This window comes from Callionymus lyra, chromosome 6, assembly GCF_982586985.1.
Source record: "Callionymus lyra chromosome 6, fCalLyr1.hap1.1, whole genome shotgun sequence".
NCBI lineage: Eukaryota > Metazoa > Chordata > Actinopteri > Syngnathiformes > Callionymidae > Callionymus > Callionymus lyra.
In genome coordinates, this window is record NC_141823.1 from 2,190,703 (window position 1) to 2,206,035 (window position 15,333).

The window sequence follows — 15,333 nt, forward strand, 5'->3', positions numbered from 1 at the left end:
CTGGTTCGCCTTCAGGTCAGTATGAGTCAACCTGTTCTAAACTATTAGTCTGAACTACTTAACTACTGTTAGTCAACAAGACTTTTATTGTAAAAATAAGAGTTTTAAATGTCTTTTATGAAACAGATCGAAGTTAGAGCAGCTTTTATTTTGAAGTTCTGACTGAGTTTCTCTTGGTTTGACTGTTTCCATCCTGACTTCATCACATGACGCCTCAGTTCTACATGAAAGTCACGTCAACATCTCTGAAGCATCTTTTCTCCTCTGATCAGGTCCAGCTGAAGCTCCGGAGATCTTGATGTTAAAGTGAGAAGACACTGACCTTTGGTCCTCTGCGTCAGAGCGAAGGCATCTTCTACCAGCAGGAGGACGATCCAGGCTGAAACCAGAGGGACAGAGTCAGAGCAGGAGGTGGACGTCTTCACTGACACAAGTGTTCTTGAGGAGCAGCTCCTCGTTCCACAGACAGAACCAGGAGAAACTCCTCCATGAGCGAGAGAATCATGTTTCACACCTTCTGCTCGTCACTCGTGAAGCCACAGCTGCGTGTTGACCGTGACGCAACAAACCCACGAGTCAGAAGCAAATGTTGCTCGAGTGAAGCAATGTCATGACTCGTGTACGACTTAGATGAACATCAGGGGAACATCGGAGGAATATCAGAGGAACATCGGAGGAACATCGGAGGAACGTCGGAGGAATGTCAGAGGAACATCGGAGGAACATCGGAGGAACATCGGAGGAACATCGGAGGAATGTCAGAGGAACATCGGAGGAACATCGGAGGAACATCGGAGGAACATCGGAGGAACATCAGAGGAATGTCAGAGGAACATCAGAGGAACGTCAGAGGAATGTCAGAGGAATGTCAGAGGAACATCAGAGGAACATCAGAGGAACATCAGAGGAACATCACAGGAACGTCAGAGTAATGTCAGAGGAACATCAGAGAAACATAAGAGGAACATCAGATGAACATCAGAGGAACATGTTTTTATTTGCTGTTTGTTTCAATCACTCATCGTAACCGAGAAACTAACTCTTGTGGTGACATCAGCGTCCACTAGAGGGCAGACTCCTTCAGAGACCTGATCCTGGGACAACACACCAGTGACGTCTTGAGGATGGTGAGCAATAAAGAACAGATCGCTGTCAACATCCTCAGCCTCAATATGACGCAGTAGGGGGCGCTAATGCACACATGTGCGGCAGCATGAACAACAAATGCGAAACTCAAACTCTGGTGTCGTTTAGTGAATGTTCTTCAAGACGCAGTAACTTCTCATCACGACCATGTTTTACACTTTATTACTTTATAAAGTTGCTCTGAAATCTGGACGAACGAGAGGTTACGAGAGTCCATGATGATGTAATAATGGCTTCACTCCTCCTCCAGCTGTAATCACGCTTTGTTTATACAACGAGTTACTTGGATTTGGAGACCATTGATGACGCGCGGTGATAAACTTCCATTCTCGACCAATCACAGCAGAGTGGGTGTGATCATGGTCAACAAGATTTAAGTGTTTTCAGTGGGCGGAGCTTAAGATCATTTTCTAATGTCAATATTTAAGGCAAGTAAGGTAAAACTTTATTGACTAAGTTTCAATGAAGAGAGAGTTTTGTACAAACACACACTGATGATACAATAGAGTCACACATCACAACAACACACACACTGATGATACAATAGAGTCACACATCACAACAACACACACACACTGATGATACAATAGAGTCACACATCACAACATCACACACACACTGATGATACAATAGAGTCACACATCACAACAACACACACACTGATGATATAATAGAGTCACACATCACAACAACACACACACTGATGATATAATAGAGTCACACATCACAACAACACACACACACTGATGATACAATAGAGTCACACATCACAACAACACACACACTGATGATACAATAGAGTCACACATCACAACAACACACACACATACTGATGATACAATAGAGTCACACATCACAACAACACACACACTGATGATACAATAGAGTCACACATCACAACAACGCACACACTGATGATATAATAGAGTCACACATCACAACAACACACACACATACTGATGATACAATAGAGTCACACATCACAACAACACACACACTGATGATATAATAGAGTCACACATCACAACAACACACACACACTGATGATACAATAGAGTCACACATCACAACAACACACACACTGATGATATAATAGAGTCACACATCACAACAACACACTCACACACTGATGATACAATAGAGTCACACATCACAACAACACACACTGATGATACAATAGAGTCACACATCACAACAACACACACACACTGATGATACAATAGAGTCACACATCACAACAACACACACACTGATGAAATAATAGAGTCACACATCACAACAACACACACACTGATGATATAATAGAGTCACACATCACAACAAGACACACACACATACTGATGATACAATAGAGTCACACATTACAACAACACACACACACTCTGATGATACAATAGAGTCAAGTTTGAAAGCTAATAAAAATAGCACAAGTTTTAATACTACACAACAATAGAACAAGTTTAATGCTACACGACAATAGAACAAGTTTTAATGCTACACGACAATAGAACACGTTTTAATGCTACACGACAATAGCACAAGTTTTAATTCTACACGACAATAGAACAAGTTTTAATGCTACACAACAATAGAACAAGTTTTAATGCTACACGACAATAGAACAAGTTTTAATGCTACACGACAATAGAACAAGTTTTAATGCTACACGACAATAGAACAAGTTTTAATGCTACACGACAATAGAAAAAGTTTTAATGCTACATGACAATAGAACAATTTTTAATGCTCAAGACAATAGCACAAGTTTTAATTCTACACGACAATAGAACAAGTTTTAATGCTACACAACAATAGAACAAGTTTTAATGCTACACGACAATAGAACAAGTTTTAATGCTACACGACAATAGAACAAGTTTTAATGCTACACGACAATAGAACAAGTTTTAATGCTACACGACAATAGAAAAAGTTTTAATGCTACATGACAATAGAACAATTTTTAATGCTCAAGACAATAGCACAAGTTTTAATTCTACACGACAATAGAACAAGTTTTAATGATACACGACAATAGAACAAGTTTTAATGCTACACGACAATAGCACAAGTTTTAATGCTACATGACAATAGAACAATTTTTAATGCTACACGACAATAGAACAAGTTTGAATGCTACACGACAATAGAACAAGTTTTAATGCTACACGACAATAGAACAAGTTTCAATGCTACACGACAATAGAACAAGTTTTAATGCTACACGACAATAGAACAATTTTTAATGCTACATGACAATAGAACAATTTTAATGCTACACGACAATAGAACAAGTTTCAATGCTACACGACAATAGAACAAGTTTTAATGCTACACGACAATAGATTAAGTTTGAATGCTACACGACAATAGATCAAGTTTTAATGCTACACAACAATAGAACACGTTTTAATGCTACACGACAATAGCACAAGTTTTAATTCTACACGACAATAGAACAAGTTTTAATGCTACACAACAATAGAACAAGTTTTAATGCTACACGACAATAGAACAAGTTTTAATGCTACACGACAATAGAACAAGTTTTAATGCTACACGACAATAGAACAAGTTTTAATGCTACACGACAATAGAAAAAGTTTTAATGCTACATGACAATAGAACAATTTTTAATGCTCAAGACAATAGCACAAGTTTTAATTCTACACGACAATAGAACAAGTTTTAATGCTACACAACAATAGAACAAGTTTTAATGCTACACGACAATAGAACAAGTTTTAATGCTACACGACAATAGAACAAGTTTTAATGCTACACGACAATAGAACAAGTTTTAATGCTACACGACAATAGAAAAAGTTTTAATGCTACATGACAATAGAACAATTTTTAATGCTCAAGACAATAGCACAAGTTTTAATTCTACACGACAATAGAACAAGTTTTAATGATACACGACAATAGAACAAGTTTTAATGCTACACGACAATAGCACAAGTTTTAATGCTACATGACAATAGAACAATTTTTAATGCTACACGACAATAGAACAAGTTTGAATGCTACACGACAATAGAACAAGTTTTAATGCTACACGACAATAGAACAAGTTTCAATGCTACACGACAATAGAACAAGTTTTAATGCTACACGACAATAGAACAATTTTTAATGCTACATGACAATAGAACAATTTTAATGCTACACGACAATAGAACAAGTTTCAATGCTACACGACAATAGAACAAGTTTTAATGCTACACGACAATAGATTAAGTTTGAATGCTACACGACAATAGATCAAGTTTTAATGCTACACAACAATAGAACAAGTTTTAATGCTACACAACAATAGAACAAGTTTTAATGCTACACGACAATAGAACAAGTTTCAATGCTACACGACAATAGATCAAGTTTTAATGCTACACGACAATAGAACAAGTTTTAATGCTACACGACAATAGAACAAGTTTTAATGCTACACAACAATAGAACAAGTTTCAATGCTACACAACAATAGAACAATTCTTAATGCTACACGACAATAGAAAAAGTTTCAATGCTACACGACAATAGAACAAGTTTGAATGCTACACAACAATAGATCAAGTTTTAATGCTACACGACAATAGAACAAGTTTTAATGCTACACAACAATAGAACACGTTTTAATGCTACACAACAATAGAACAAGTTTTAATGCTACACAACAATAGAACAAGTTTGAATGCTACACAACAATAGAACACGTTTTAATGCTACACAACAATAGAACAAGTTTTAATGCTACACAACAATAGAACAAGTTTTAATGCTACACGACAATAGAACAAGTTTGAATGCTACACAACAATAGAACAAGTTTGAATTCTACACGACAATAGAACACGTTTTAAAGCTACACGACAATAGAACAAGTTTGAATGCTACACAACAATAGAACACGTTTTAATGCTACACAACAATAGAACAAGTTTGAATGCTACATAACAATAGAACAAGTTTGAATGCTACACAACAATAGAACACGTTTTAATGCTACACAACAATAGAACAAGTTTGAATGCTACATAACAATAGAACACGTTTGAATGCTACACAACAATAGAACACGTTTTAATGCTACACAACAATAGAACAAGTTTCAATGCTACACAACAATAGAACAAGTTTCAATGCTACACGACAATAGAACAAGTTTCAATGCTACACGACAATAGAACACGTTTTAATGCTACACGACAATAGATCAAGTTTGAATGCTACACAACAATAAAACAAAACAAGTTTTAATGCTACACAACAATAGAACAAGTATGAATGCTACACAACAATAGAACAAGTTTTAATGCTACACAACAATAGAACAAGTTTGAATTCTACACAACAATAGAACAAGTTTTAATGCTACACAACAATAGAACACTTTTTAATGCTACACAACAATAGAACAGTTGGTGCTAGCGTGAGCTCTTTTTAACCACTATCTAATGTCACTAGCTTTATTATATTTTAGCACTTTAGCAAACAACCAATGAACACTGCTTTAGAGCATCAGCCAATCACGTGTCACGTGACATGAAATACACTCTCTGTACACACTGTTGACTCCACCGTAGTTCACTTCTACGTCATGACGCGAGGACCTCGAGTCGGGCTTCGCTTGTGGTTTATACTTTGGTAAGGGCCTCGCATTCATTCGTAGAACCATGGTTACGTTAGGTAACCGGGGTTTGCACACCCAAATATATATTTATACATTTGCACTAAAACACAAGAATATCCTTCAAGTATTATGTATTAATAGATTTAAAATCTGTGTTGCATATGTTTCTCCGAGCGCTGACAGACCATAGGTGGCGCTCTGACGCACCTGTTGTTCAAGGTTAGTTTTTGACACAAAAGTATAAAAAAGTAAGAAAATAAAAGAGACTGACGACTCATCACTGACACGTTAACAAACATCTCTGTTCATCTGAACTTCCGATGAAGCTATTCTTTCTCTCGCAGCTGAACTGGTGAACATGATTACGTTCACTTCCTGCGGCGCTCGTTCAAAGACAGGAAGTGAAGATGCTGCAGTTCAGGCGAGTACACGGTGTATCGACCAGAGTCTGACCATACTAGAAGTATCACTATTAAAACTACCAATATATTTCGATACATTAATCAGTAATCACACACACACACACGCACACACGCGCGCACATACACACGCACACACACACGCACGCACGCACACGCACACACACTTGGAGTAATACTACAAAGGTTCGCTGAGGAACACTATGTAGCCTCTCTGAGTATTACAACGAATCCCCTTTGAAGTAATACTATGGATGCTCTTGGAGTAGTTCTATGGGGACTAGTGGAGTAATACTACAGTACCTCAAGGTTAAATATTCCGGATCCTCTCGGGGTAATACTACAGAGCCTCCCGAAGTAACACTATATAAACTAGTAGATAAATACTACGGATCATCTTGGAGTAATGCTACAAAGATTTGCTGAGTAATACTACAGAGCCTCAAGGTTACTCAGGATCCTCTGGGAATAATACTACAGATCCTCTTGGAGTACTACTACGAAGACCATCTGAATAATACTACAGAGCCTCCCAGAGAAATACAACGGATACGAGCGGATAAATACTCTGGTAGTAATACCCCAGATCCGCTCTACCATAATTGATACTACGGATCCTCTCGGAGTTACACTATGGATCCTCTCACTGTGGAGTAATACAAAGGTGACTTGTGGAGTAATAATAAGGTGACTTGTGGAGTAATAATAAGGTGACTCTTGGAGTAATACAAAGGTGACTCGTGGAGTAATACTAAGGTGACTTGTGGAGTAATAATAAGGTGACTCTTGGAGTAATACAAAGGTGACTCGTGGAGTAATACTAAGGTGACTTGTGGAGTAATAATAAGGTGACTCTTGGAGTAATACAAAGGTGACTCGTGGAGTAATACTAAGGTGGCTTGTGGAGTAATACTAAGATGACTCATGGAGTAATACTAAGGTGACTCTTGGAGTAATACTAAGGTGACTCATGGAGTAATACTAAGGTGACTCGTGCAGTAATACTATGGTTATTTGTGGAGTAATACTACCGAGGTGCTTCACGTGAGAGTGTTCAGTGAAACAAAAAATGTTTGGTTAAACACATGAACAACTTTAAGTCAGTGACGTTGACGAAGGAGTTGCAGGTTCAACTCTGAGCCTCTAGACGTAACAAAGGTTCAGAAATGTCGGAGCAACGGTTGCGTATCACGAGGGTTTTTGTTGGATCAGAGCCGGCGCCGGGTCGGTGCAACAGATCCTGGATCCACGAGGCTGCAGAGCCGCGCTCACGCGTTCACAGTAGCTGAAATAAATACTCGTTTAGCAAAAGCATTTGCTTTTATCTGCGAGTGTGACGCTAATCTAGGAGCGTGCAGCCGCCCGAGGCAGCAGCGAAGCATTAAAACTAGATTAGAGGAGGAGAGTTCTGAGACACAATCGCTAAAATAGCCTTTCATTACAATGACATGGAGGGCACGGACGGACCCGACACGCTCACAGATGCTAATGGGTCCAAGTACTCGCGTCGAATTACATGACATGCGTGAGGCACATCCCATAATACGAGGCAGCCAGGAGCAGAGAGATGTGCTGATGTGACGAGTCGGCTTCATGAGAGTCAACGGACCGACGAACACACGACGCTCCTGCATTATCTCGCCACGTGAGCAGAGCGACCGCCGGCGCGTCGACGGAGCCGACCTCCCGAAGTGGAAAACCAAATTACAAAAGAAGCTTCAGGCTCTGTCGGGTCTGAACACAAACACCGCGTTAATCTGTCGCCTCCATCCAAATACTAAACAAATACTACTGTTTGTTCTTCACATCGACACCGTCTGTTACTGCAGGAGCCGTGAGATACACGGACGTTACGAGGGTAACAAGACAGTTGAGACGCCCTTGTCTGGAACAACTCCAACAAAGAATCAAAATAATACTCGGCCAATAATACCAAAAACCCTAGCAGAGTAATACTAATAAACCTAGCAGAGTAATACTAATAAACCCAGCAGAGTAATTCTAATAAACCTATCAGAGTACTACTAATAAACGTAGCAGAGTAATACTAATAAACCCTGCAGAGTAATACTAATAAACCCAGCAGGGTAATACTAATAAACCCAGCAGAGTAATTCTAATAAACCTATCAGAGTACTACTAATAAACGTAGCAGAGTAATACTAATAAACCCTGCAGAGTAATACTAATAAACCCAGCAGAGTAATTCTAATAAACCTATCAGAGTACTACTAATAAACGTAGCAGAGTAATACTAACAAACCCTGCAGAGTAATACTAATAAACCCAGCAGAGTAATTCTAATAAACCTATCAGAGTAATACTAATAAACGTAGCAGAGTAATACTAATAAACCCTGCTGAGTAATGCTAAAAAAAACCAGCAGAGTAATGCTAAAAAACCCAGCAGAGTAATACTAATAAACCTAGCAGAGTAATACTGATAAACCCAGCAGAGTAATTCTAATAAACCTAGCAGAGTAATACTAATAAACCTGGCAGAGTAATACTAATAAAACTAGCAGAGTAATACTAATAAATCTAACAGAGTAATACAAATAAACCTAGCAGAGTAATACTAATAAACCTAGCAGAGTAATACTAATAAACCTAACAGAGTAATACTAATAAACCTAGCAGAGTAATACTAATAAACCTAACAGAGTAATACTAATAAACCTAACAGAGTAATACTAATAAAACTAGCAGAGTAATACTAATAAAACTAGCAGAGTAATACTAATAAACCTAACAGAGTAATACTAATAAAACTAGCAGAGTAATACTAATAAATCTAGCAGAGTAATACAAATAAACCTAGCAGAGTAATACTAATAAACCTAGCAGAGTAATACTAATAAACCTAACAGAGTAATAGTAATATACCTAGCAGAGTAATACAAATCAATCTAGCAAGCTAATACTAATAAACCTAGCAGAGTAATACTAATAAACCTTTAGGAGTAATACTACAAAACCTCGTAAACCTTGCAATACTCAGGAGCCTCACAGAGTATAATACTACGGAGATGTAAGAATACTGAGGAGAGTCTGTCCGGGTTAACTCAACTTTATGTTAGTATAAATATTCTTTTCAGTGATCTGCAACATTTTGGAAAGTAGCGCCAAATTAAAACTCACTCAAGAGTTGCGTATTAAAAAAAAGCAAAATACGAAAAATAAAAAGTTACTCTGATATGTACATTTATTTCAATTAAAGTCAATCGAATGAAAGAATCCACTGAAAAGACAGATGTTGATCTGTCAATCACAGGTCACATGATCACATGTCACATGATGCGTCAACAGACACTTGGAAACAACATCTAGTTAAGAACGAGTTTAAAGACGAGGAAGAGAAAGATCGACGTCTTCTTCACAGGTGAGAGAATGTTGTGTATCTGTTGTGTTTGTCAACTTGATCTTCTCATGATGTTTAACAACACAAACATGCTAGTGATGCTAAGCTAACAATGATTGACTCAATTGTATATTTGTTTCAGGAATTTGTAAATTAATTTTTCACTTCAGGGCCACCGTACATTGTCTCATATGGTAGAATTTAAAGACATTTGTGGTTGTTGTGTCTGGATATCACAGTAGCTAAGTTAGTGTGTAGTTGTGTAGCGTGATAGTGTAGTAACTGTCCAGTACTTGACTCTGGTGTTGTGATAGTGTAGTAACAAGTATATATGTGTAGTATTTTGGAGTACTTGACTTTGGTGTTGTGATAGTGTAGTAACAAGTATATATGTGTAGTATTTTGGAGTACTTGACTCTGGTGTTGTGATAGTGTAGTAACAAGTATATATGTGTAGTATTTTGGAGTACTTGACTTTGGTGTTGTGATAGTGTAGTAACAAGTATATATGTGTAGTATTTTGGAGTACTTGACTTTGGTGTTGTGATAGTGTAGTAACAAGTATATATGTGTAGTATTTTGGAGTACTTGACTCTGGTATTGTGATAGTGTAGTAACAAGTATATATGTGTAGTATTTTGGAGTACTTGACTCTGGTATTGTGATAGTGTAGTAACAAGTATATATGTGTAGTATTGTCCAGTACTTGACTCTGGTGTTGTGATAGTGTAGTAACAAGTATATATGTGTAGTATTTTGGAGTACTTGACTCTGGTATTGTGATAGTGTAGTAACAAGTATATATGTGTAGTATTGTCCAGTACTTGACTCTGGTGTTGTGATAGTGTAGTAACAAGTATATATGTGTAGTATTTTTGAGTACTTGACTCTGGTATTGTGATAGTGTAGTAACAAGGATATATGTGTAGTATTTACTAAACTACTAAACTAAAATATGTCGAAACATCAGCTTTAAAAGCTGCTGGACTCACTGTATCCTCTCGTCCTCAGTCATTGTTCTTACGTAACGACCTTCTAGAGGACGGAAATAAACACGGATATATGTGTAGTATTGTCAAGTACTTGACTGTGGTGTTGTGATAGTGTAGTAACAAGGATATATGTGTAATAAACATGTCAAAATAACACGAGATGTTAATGTCACGAGATATAAAAACCTCAAGTTTAAACAAACACGACAGTTAAACTGCTGGTGTGTGCGCTCAGTGTGCGAGAGTGTGTTTGTGTGCACTCGGGAGGCTCGACTGTGATTGTGTTGCCGTGATCGTATTAACCCCATCACACCAGATAAACGTCCATTTGTGTCACGACACACGAGTCACAACCATCTCTCAAAGCATGCGAGGCAGCGAAAGGTTGTTTGTCGTGTGTGTGTCAGCAACACAATCGAGGCTGTGTGAGTCTGTCACAGTGAGGTCGGTGTGCGCCGAGGGTCTCTTCAACGACGTGTGCGACAGATGATTATTCAGTGTGTGATCGCACACAGTTGTGGTTCCATGAGAGCAGGTTGTTGTTGTGTCAATTCACAGTTTGCTTTTGTGTTGACGTGTGTCGTCACACACGAGACTGAAGGGTTGTGTTACTTACACACAGGTGTTTACAGAGATAAACATCATTTCCTGTCGTCTCTCAAGGTCATTTTAAAAGTAGGTCAATCTGATGGGGTCTGAAGTCAGTGGAGATTCAAAATGGCCGATAAAGACTGTTTTTAACTTCATCTGAAAATTAAAACAAAGAAAAGATTTTAAAATAATTATACGATCGATCATGATTTCATGAAGGATTGAGTTAAAACCCATCCATCCATCCATCCATCCGTTTATCCTTCCATCCATCCATCCATCCATCCATCCGTTTATCCTTCCATCCATCCATCCATCCGTTTATCCTTCTATCCATCCATCCATCCTTCTATCCATCCATCCATCCATCCGTTCATCCTTCTATCCATCCATCCATTTATCCTTCTATCCATCCATCTATTTGTCCTTATATCCATCAAACCATTCATTCATCCATCCATCTAACTTTCCATCATCGATCTTTTTTTATCCATCCATCTTTCCATCCATCTATTTATCCTTCTATCCATCCATCCATCCATCAATCCATCTATTTATCCTTCCATTCATCCAAACATTCATCCATCCATCCATCCATCTATTTATCCTTTCATCCATCCAACCATTCAGTCATCCATCCATCTAACTTTCCATCATCCATATTTTTATCCATCCATCCTTCCATCCATCTATTTATCCTTATATCCATCCATCCTTCCATCCATCTATTTATCCTTCTATCCATCCATCCAAATTTTTATCCTTCTATCCATCCATCGATCCATCCATCTCTTTATCCTTCTTTCATCCATCCATCTATTTATCCTTCTATCATCCATCCATCTATTTATCCTTCTATCCATCCATCCATCTTTCTATCCTTCTATCCATCCATCTATCCATCCCTCCATCCATCCCTCCATCCATCCCTCCATCCATCCATCCATCCATCCATATCATATATTAATATATATATATATAGATATCTACAGTATATATATATATATATATATATATATATATATATATATATTATACAATAAAAAATGATACATTTTCGCACACGTTTTCGATGCATATACACAAAACTTTGGGTCTCGAACTCAGAACCTGCAGCTGCTGAAGCTGCAACTGTTGTTTTTCAAATATATATAAATATAAAAAAACCTCGTAACGACTTACGTTCAAGAACCTCCTGACGGTTAAAAACTGCGAAGTATTAACAATGTATTTATTTACTTCTGGAGTTTTACCATCGACGACCAGCAGGTGTCATCGTGTCCACAGATCCATGTTGTGAAGAGCCAATCAGCAGCCAGGACACTGAGCAGGTGATCTGTGTGGACCAATCAAGGCTCGTCGTCCTGTAGCCTCTGAAATACTTCAGGATCTAGTCGATCGAAGCTCGAAACTTTCAATTGTTTTTTACAAGAAAATCCTTCTGAAAACTTGTTAAGAGGTTTTTGTGACACGAATAATTTGTTAAGAAGATATTTTTCTACGTCAGTTTGTCTCTGATATGAACCGTTCGTCGGTGGTGAAGAAAAAAACATACGTTTTTCTGGATTTTGTTAAAATATTGATAAAATCATTTCCTCTGAACTGTAAAAAAAATTCATTAGAAATACATCGAAATATTAGTTATTTCGTCTTTCAAATCACATTTAAAGTGTTTTCAAGTTGTTTTAGGGATTTTATTTCAATAAAGTGTTTGTAAAATCAGATTAACAGTCGTTACGTCCTGCACAGCTAAAGGAAGTATGGTGACTGAGGACGAGAGGATACAGTGAGTCCATGTTTGGACATATTTTGTTTGAAAACAAAAGAAAGTAGTAACAACTTTATCATGTGGTCTGTAAATACTACAACGCCAGAGTCAAGTACTGGACAATACTAGACATGCATACTTGTTACTACACTATCACAACACCACAGTCAAGTACTGGACAATACTACACATATATCCTTGTTACTACACTATCACAACACCACAATCAAGTACTCTACAATACTAGACATATATACTTGTTACTACACTATCACAACACCAGAGTCAAGTACTCGACAATACTAGACATATATCCTTGTTACTACACTATCACAACACCAGAGTCAAGTATTCGACAATACTACACATATATCCTTGTTACTACACTATCACAACACCACAGTCAAGTACTCGACAATACCAGACATATATACTTGTTACTACACTATAACAACACCAGAGTCAAGTACTGGACAATACTACACATATATCCTTGTTACTACACTATCATAACACCAGAGTCAAGTACTGGACAATACTACACATATATCCTTGTTACTACACTATCACAACACCAGAGTCAAGTACTGGACAATACTAGACATATATACTTGTTACTACACTATCACAACACCAGAGTCAAGTACTCGACAATACTAGACATATATACTTGTTACTACACTATCACAACACCAGAGTCAAGTACTCGACAATACTAAACATATATACTTGTTACTACACTATCACAACACCAGAGTCAAGTACTCGACAATACTAGACATATATACTTGTTACTACACTATCACAACACCAGAGTCAAGTACTGGACAATACTACACATATATCCTTGTTACTACACTATCATAACACCAGAGTCAAGTACTGGACAATACTACACATATATCCTTGTTACTACACTATCACAACACCAGAGTCAAGTACTGGACAATACTAGACATATATACTTGTTACTACACTATCACAACACCAGAGTCAAGTACTCAACAATACTACACATATATCCTTGTTACTACACTATCACAACACCAGAGTCAAGTACTCGACAATACTAGACATATATACTTGTTACTACACTATCACAACACCAGAGTCAAGTACTCGACAATACTAGACATATATACTTGTTACTACACTATCACAACACCAGAGTCAAGTACTCGACAATACTAGACATATATACTTGTTACTACACTATCACAACGCCACAGTCAAGTACTGGACAATACTACACATATATACTTGTTACTACACTATCACAACACCACAGTCAAGTACTCGACAATACTAGACATATATACTTGTTACTACACTATCACAACACCGGAGTCAAGTACTGGACAATACTACACATATATACTTGTTACTATACTATCACAACACCAGAGTCAAGTACTCGACAAAACTACACATATATCCTTGTTACTACACTATCACAACACCAGAGTCAAGTACTGGACAATACTACACATATATCCTTGTTACTACACTTTCACAACACCAGAGTCAAGTACTGGACAATACTACACATATATCCTTGTTACTACACTATCACAACACCAGAGTCAAGTACTGGACAATACTACACATATATCCTTGTTACTACACTATCACAACACCAGAGTCAAGTACTGGACAATACTACACATATATCCTTGTTACTACACTATCACAACACCAGAGTCAAGTACTGGACAATACTACACATATATCCTTGTTACTACACTATCACAACACCAGAGTCAAGTACTGGGCAATACTACACATATATACTTGTTACTACACTATCACAAAACCAGAGTCAAGTACTGGACAATACTACACATATATACTTGTTACTACACTATCACAACACCAGAGTAAAGTACTGGACAAAACTACACATTTATACTTGTTACTACACTATCACAACACCAGCGTCAAGTACTGGACAATACTACACATGTATCCTTGTTACTACACTATCACAACACCAGAGTCAAGTACTGGGCAATACTACACATATATACTTGTTACTACACTATCACAAAACCAGAGTCAAGTACTGGACAATACTACACATATATACTTGTTACTACACTATCACAACACCAGAGTCAAGTACTGGACAATACTACACATATATACTTGTTACTACACTATCACAACACCAGAGTCAACTACTTGACAATACTACACATATATCCTTGTTACTAAACTATCACTATATATATGATACACATCTAGTTAAGTTACGAATCTCAGAAACAACAAAATTCTCAAACTGACATCACATGATCTCAACATTCATTTTAGCCGCGTTCAGGTTTTTAACAACACAAATATTTGCTCAAGGGCCGAAAAATAAACGACACATACGGAGGAGACCAGAGGGCCACATGTCATTTGAACGAAAAGGGCCCC

The 15,333-nt window shown here is 37.4% G+C and overlaps 1 protein-coding gene across 1 annotated transcript in view; it reads right to left on the minus strand.

Annotated features, from left to right (window-relative positions):
• Nucleotides 1–15,333, minus strand: part of neto2a (neuropilin (NRP) and tolloid (TLL)-like 2a) — a 38,038-nt gene that overhangs the window by 21,024 nt on the left and 1,681 nt on the right. Inside the window, exon 2 of the mRNA XM_087793022.1 lies at nucleotides 323–379. Within this exon, the coding sequence (XP_087649148.1) occupies nucleotides 323–379 (57 nt within the window). The remainder of the gene's footprint in view (nucleotides 1–322; nucleotides 380–15,333) is intronic.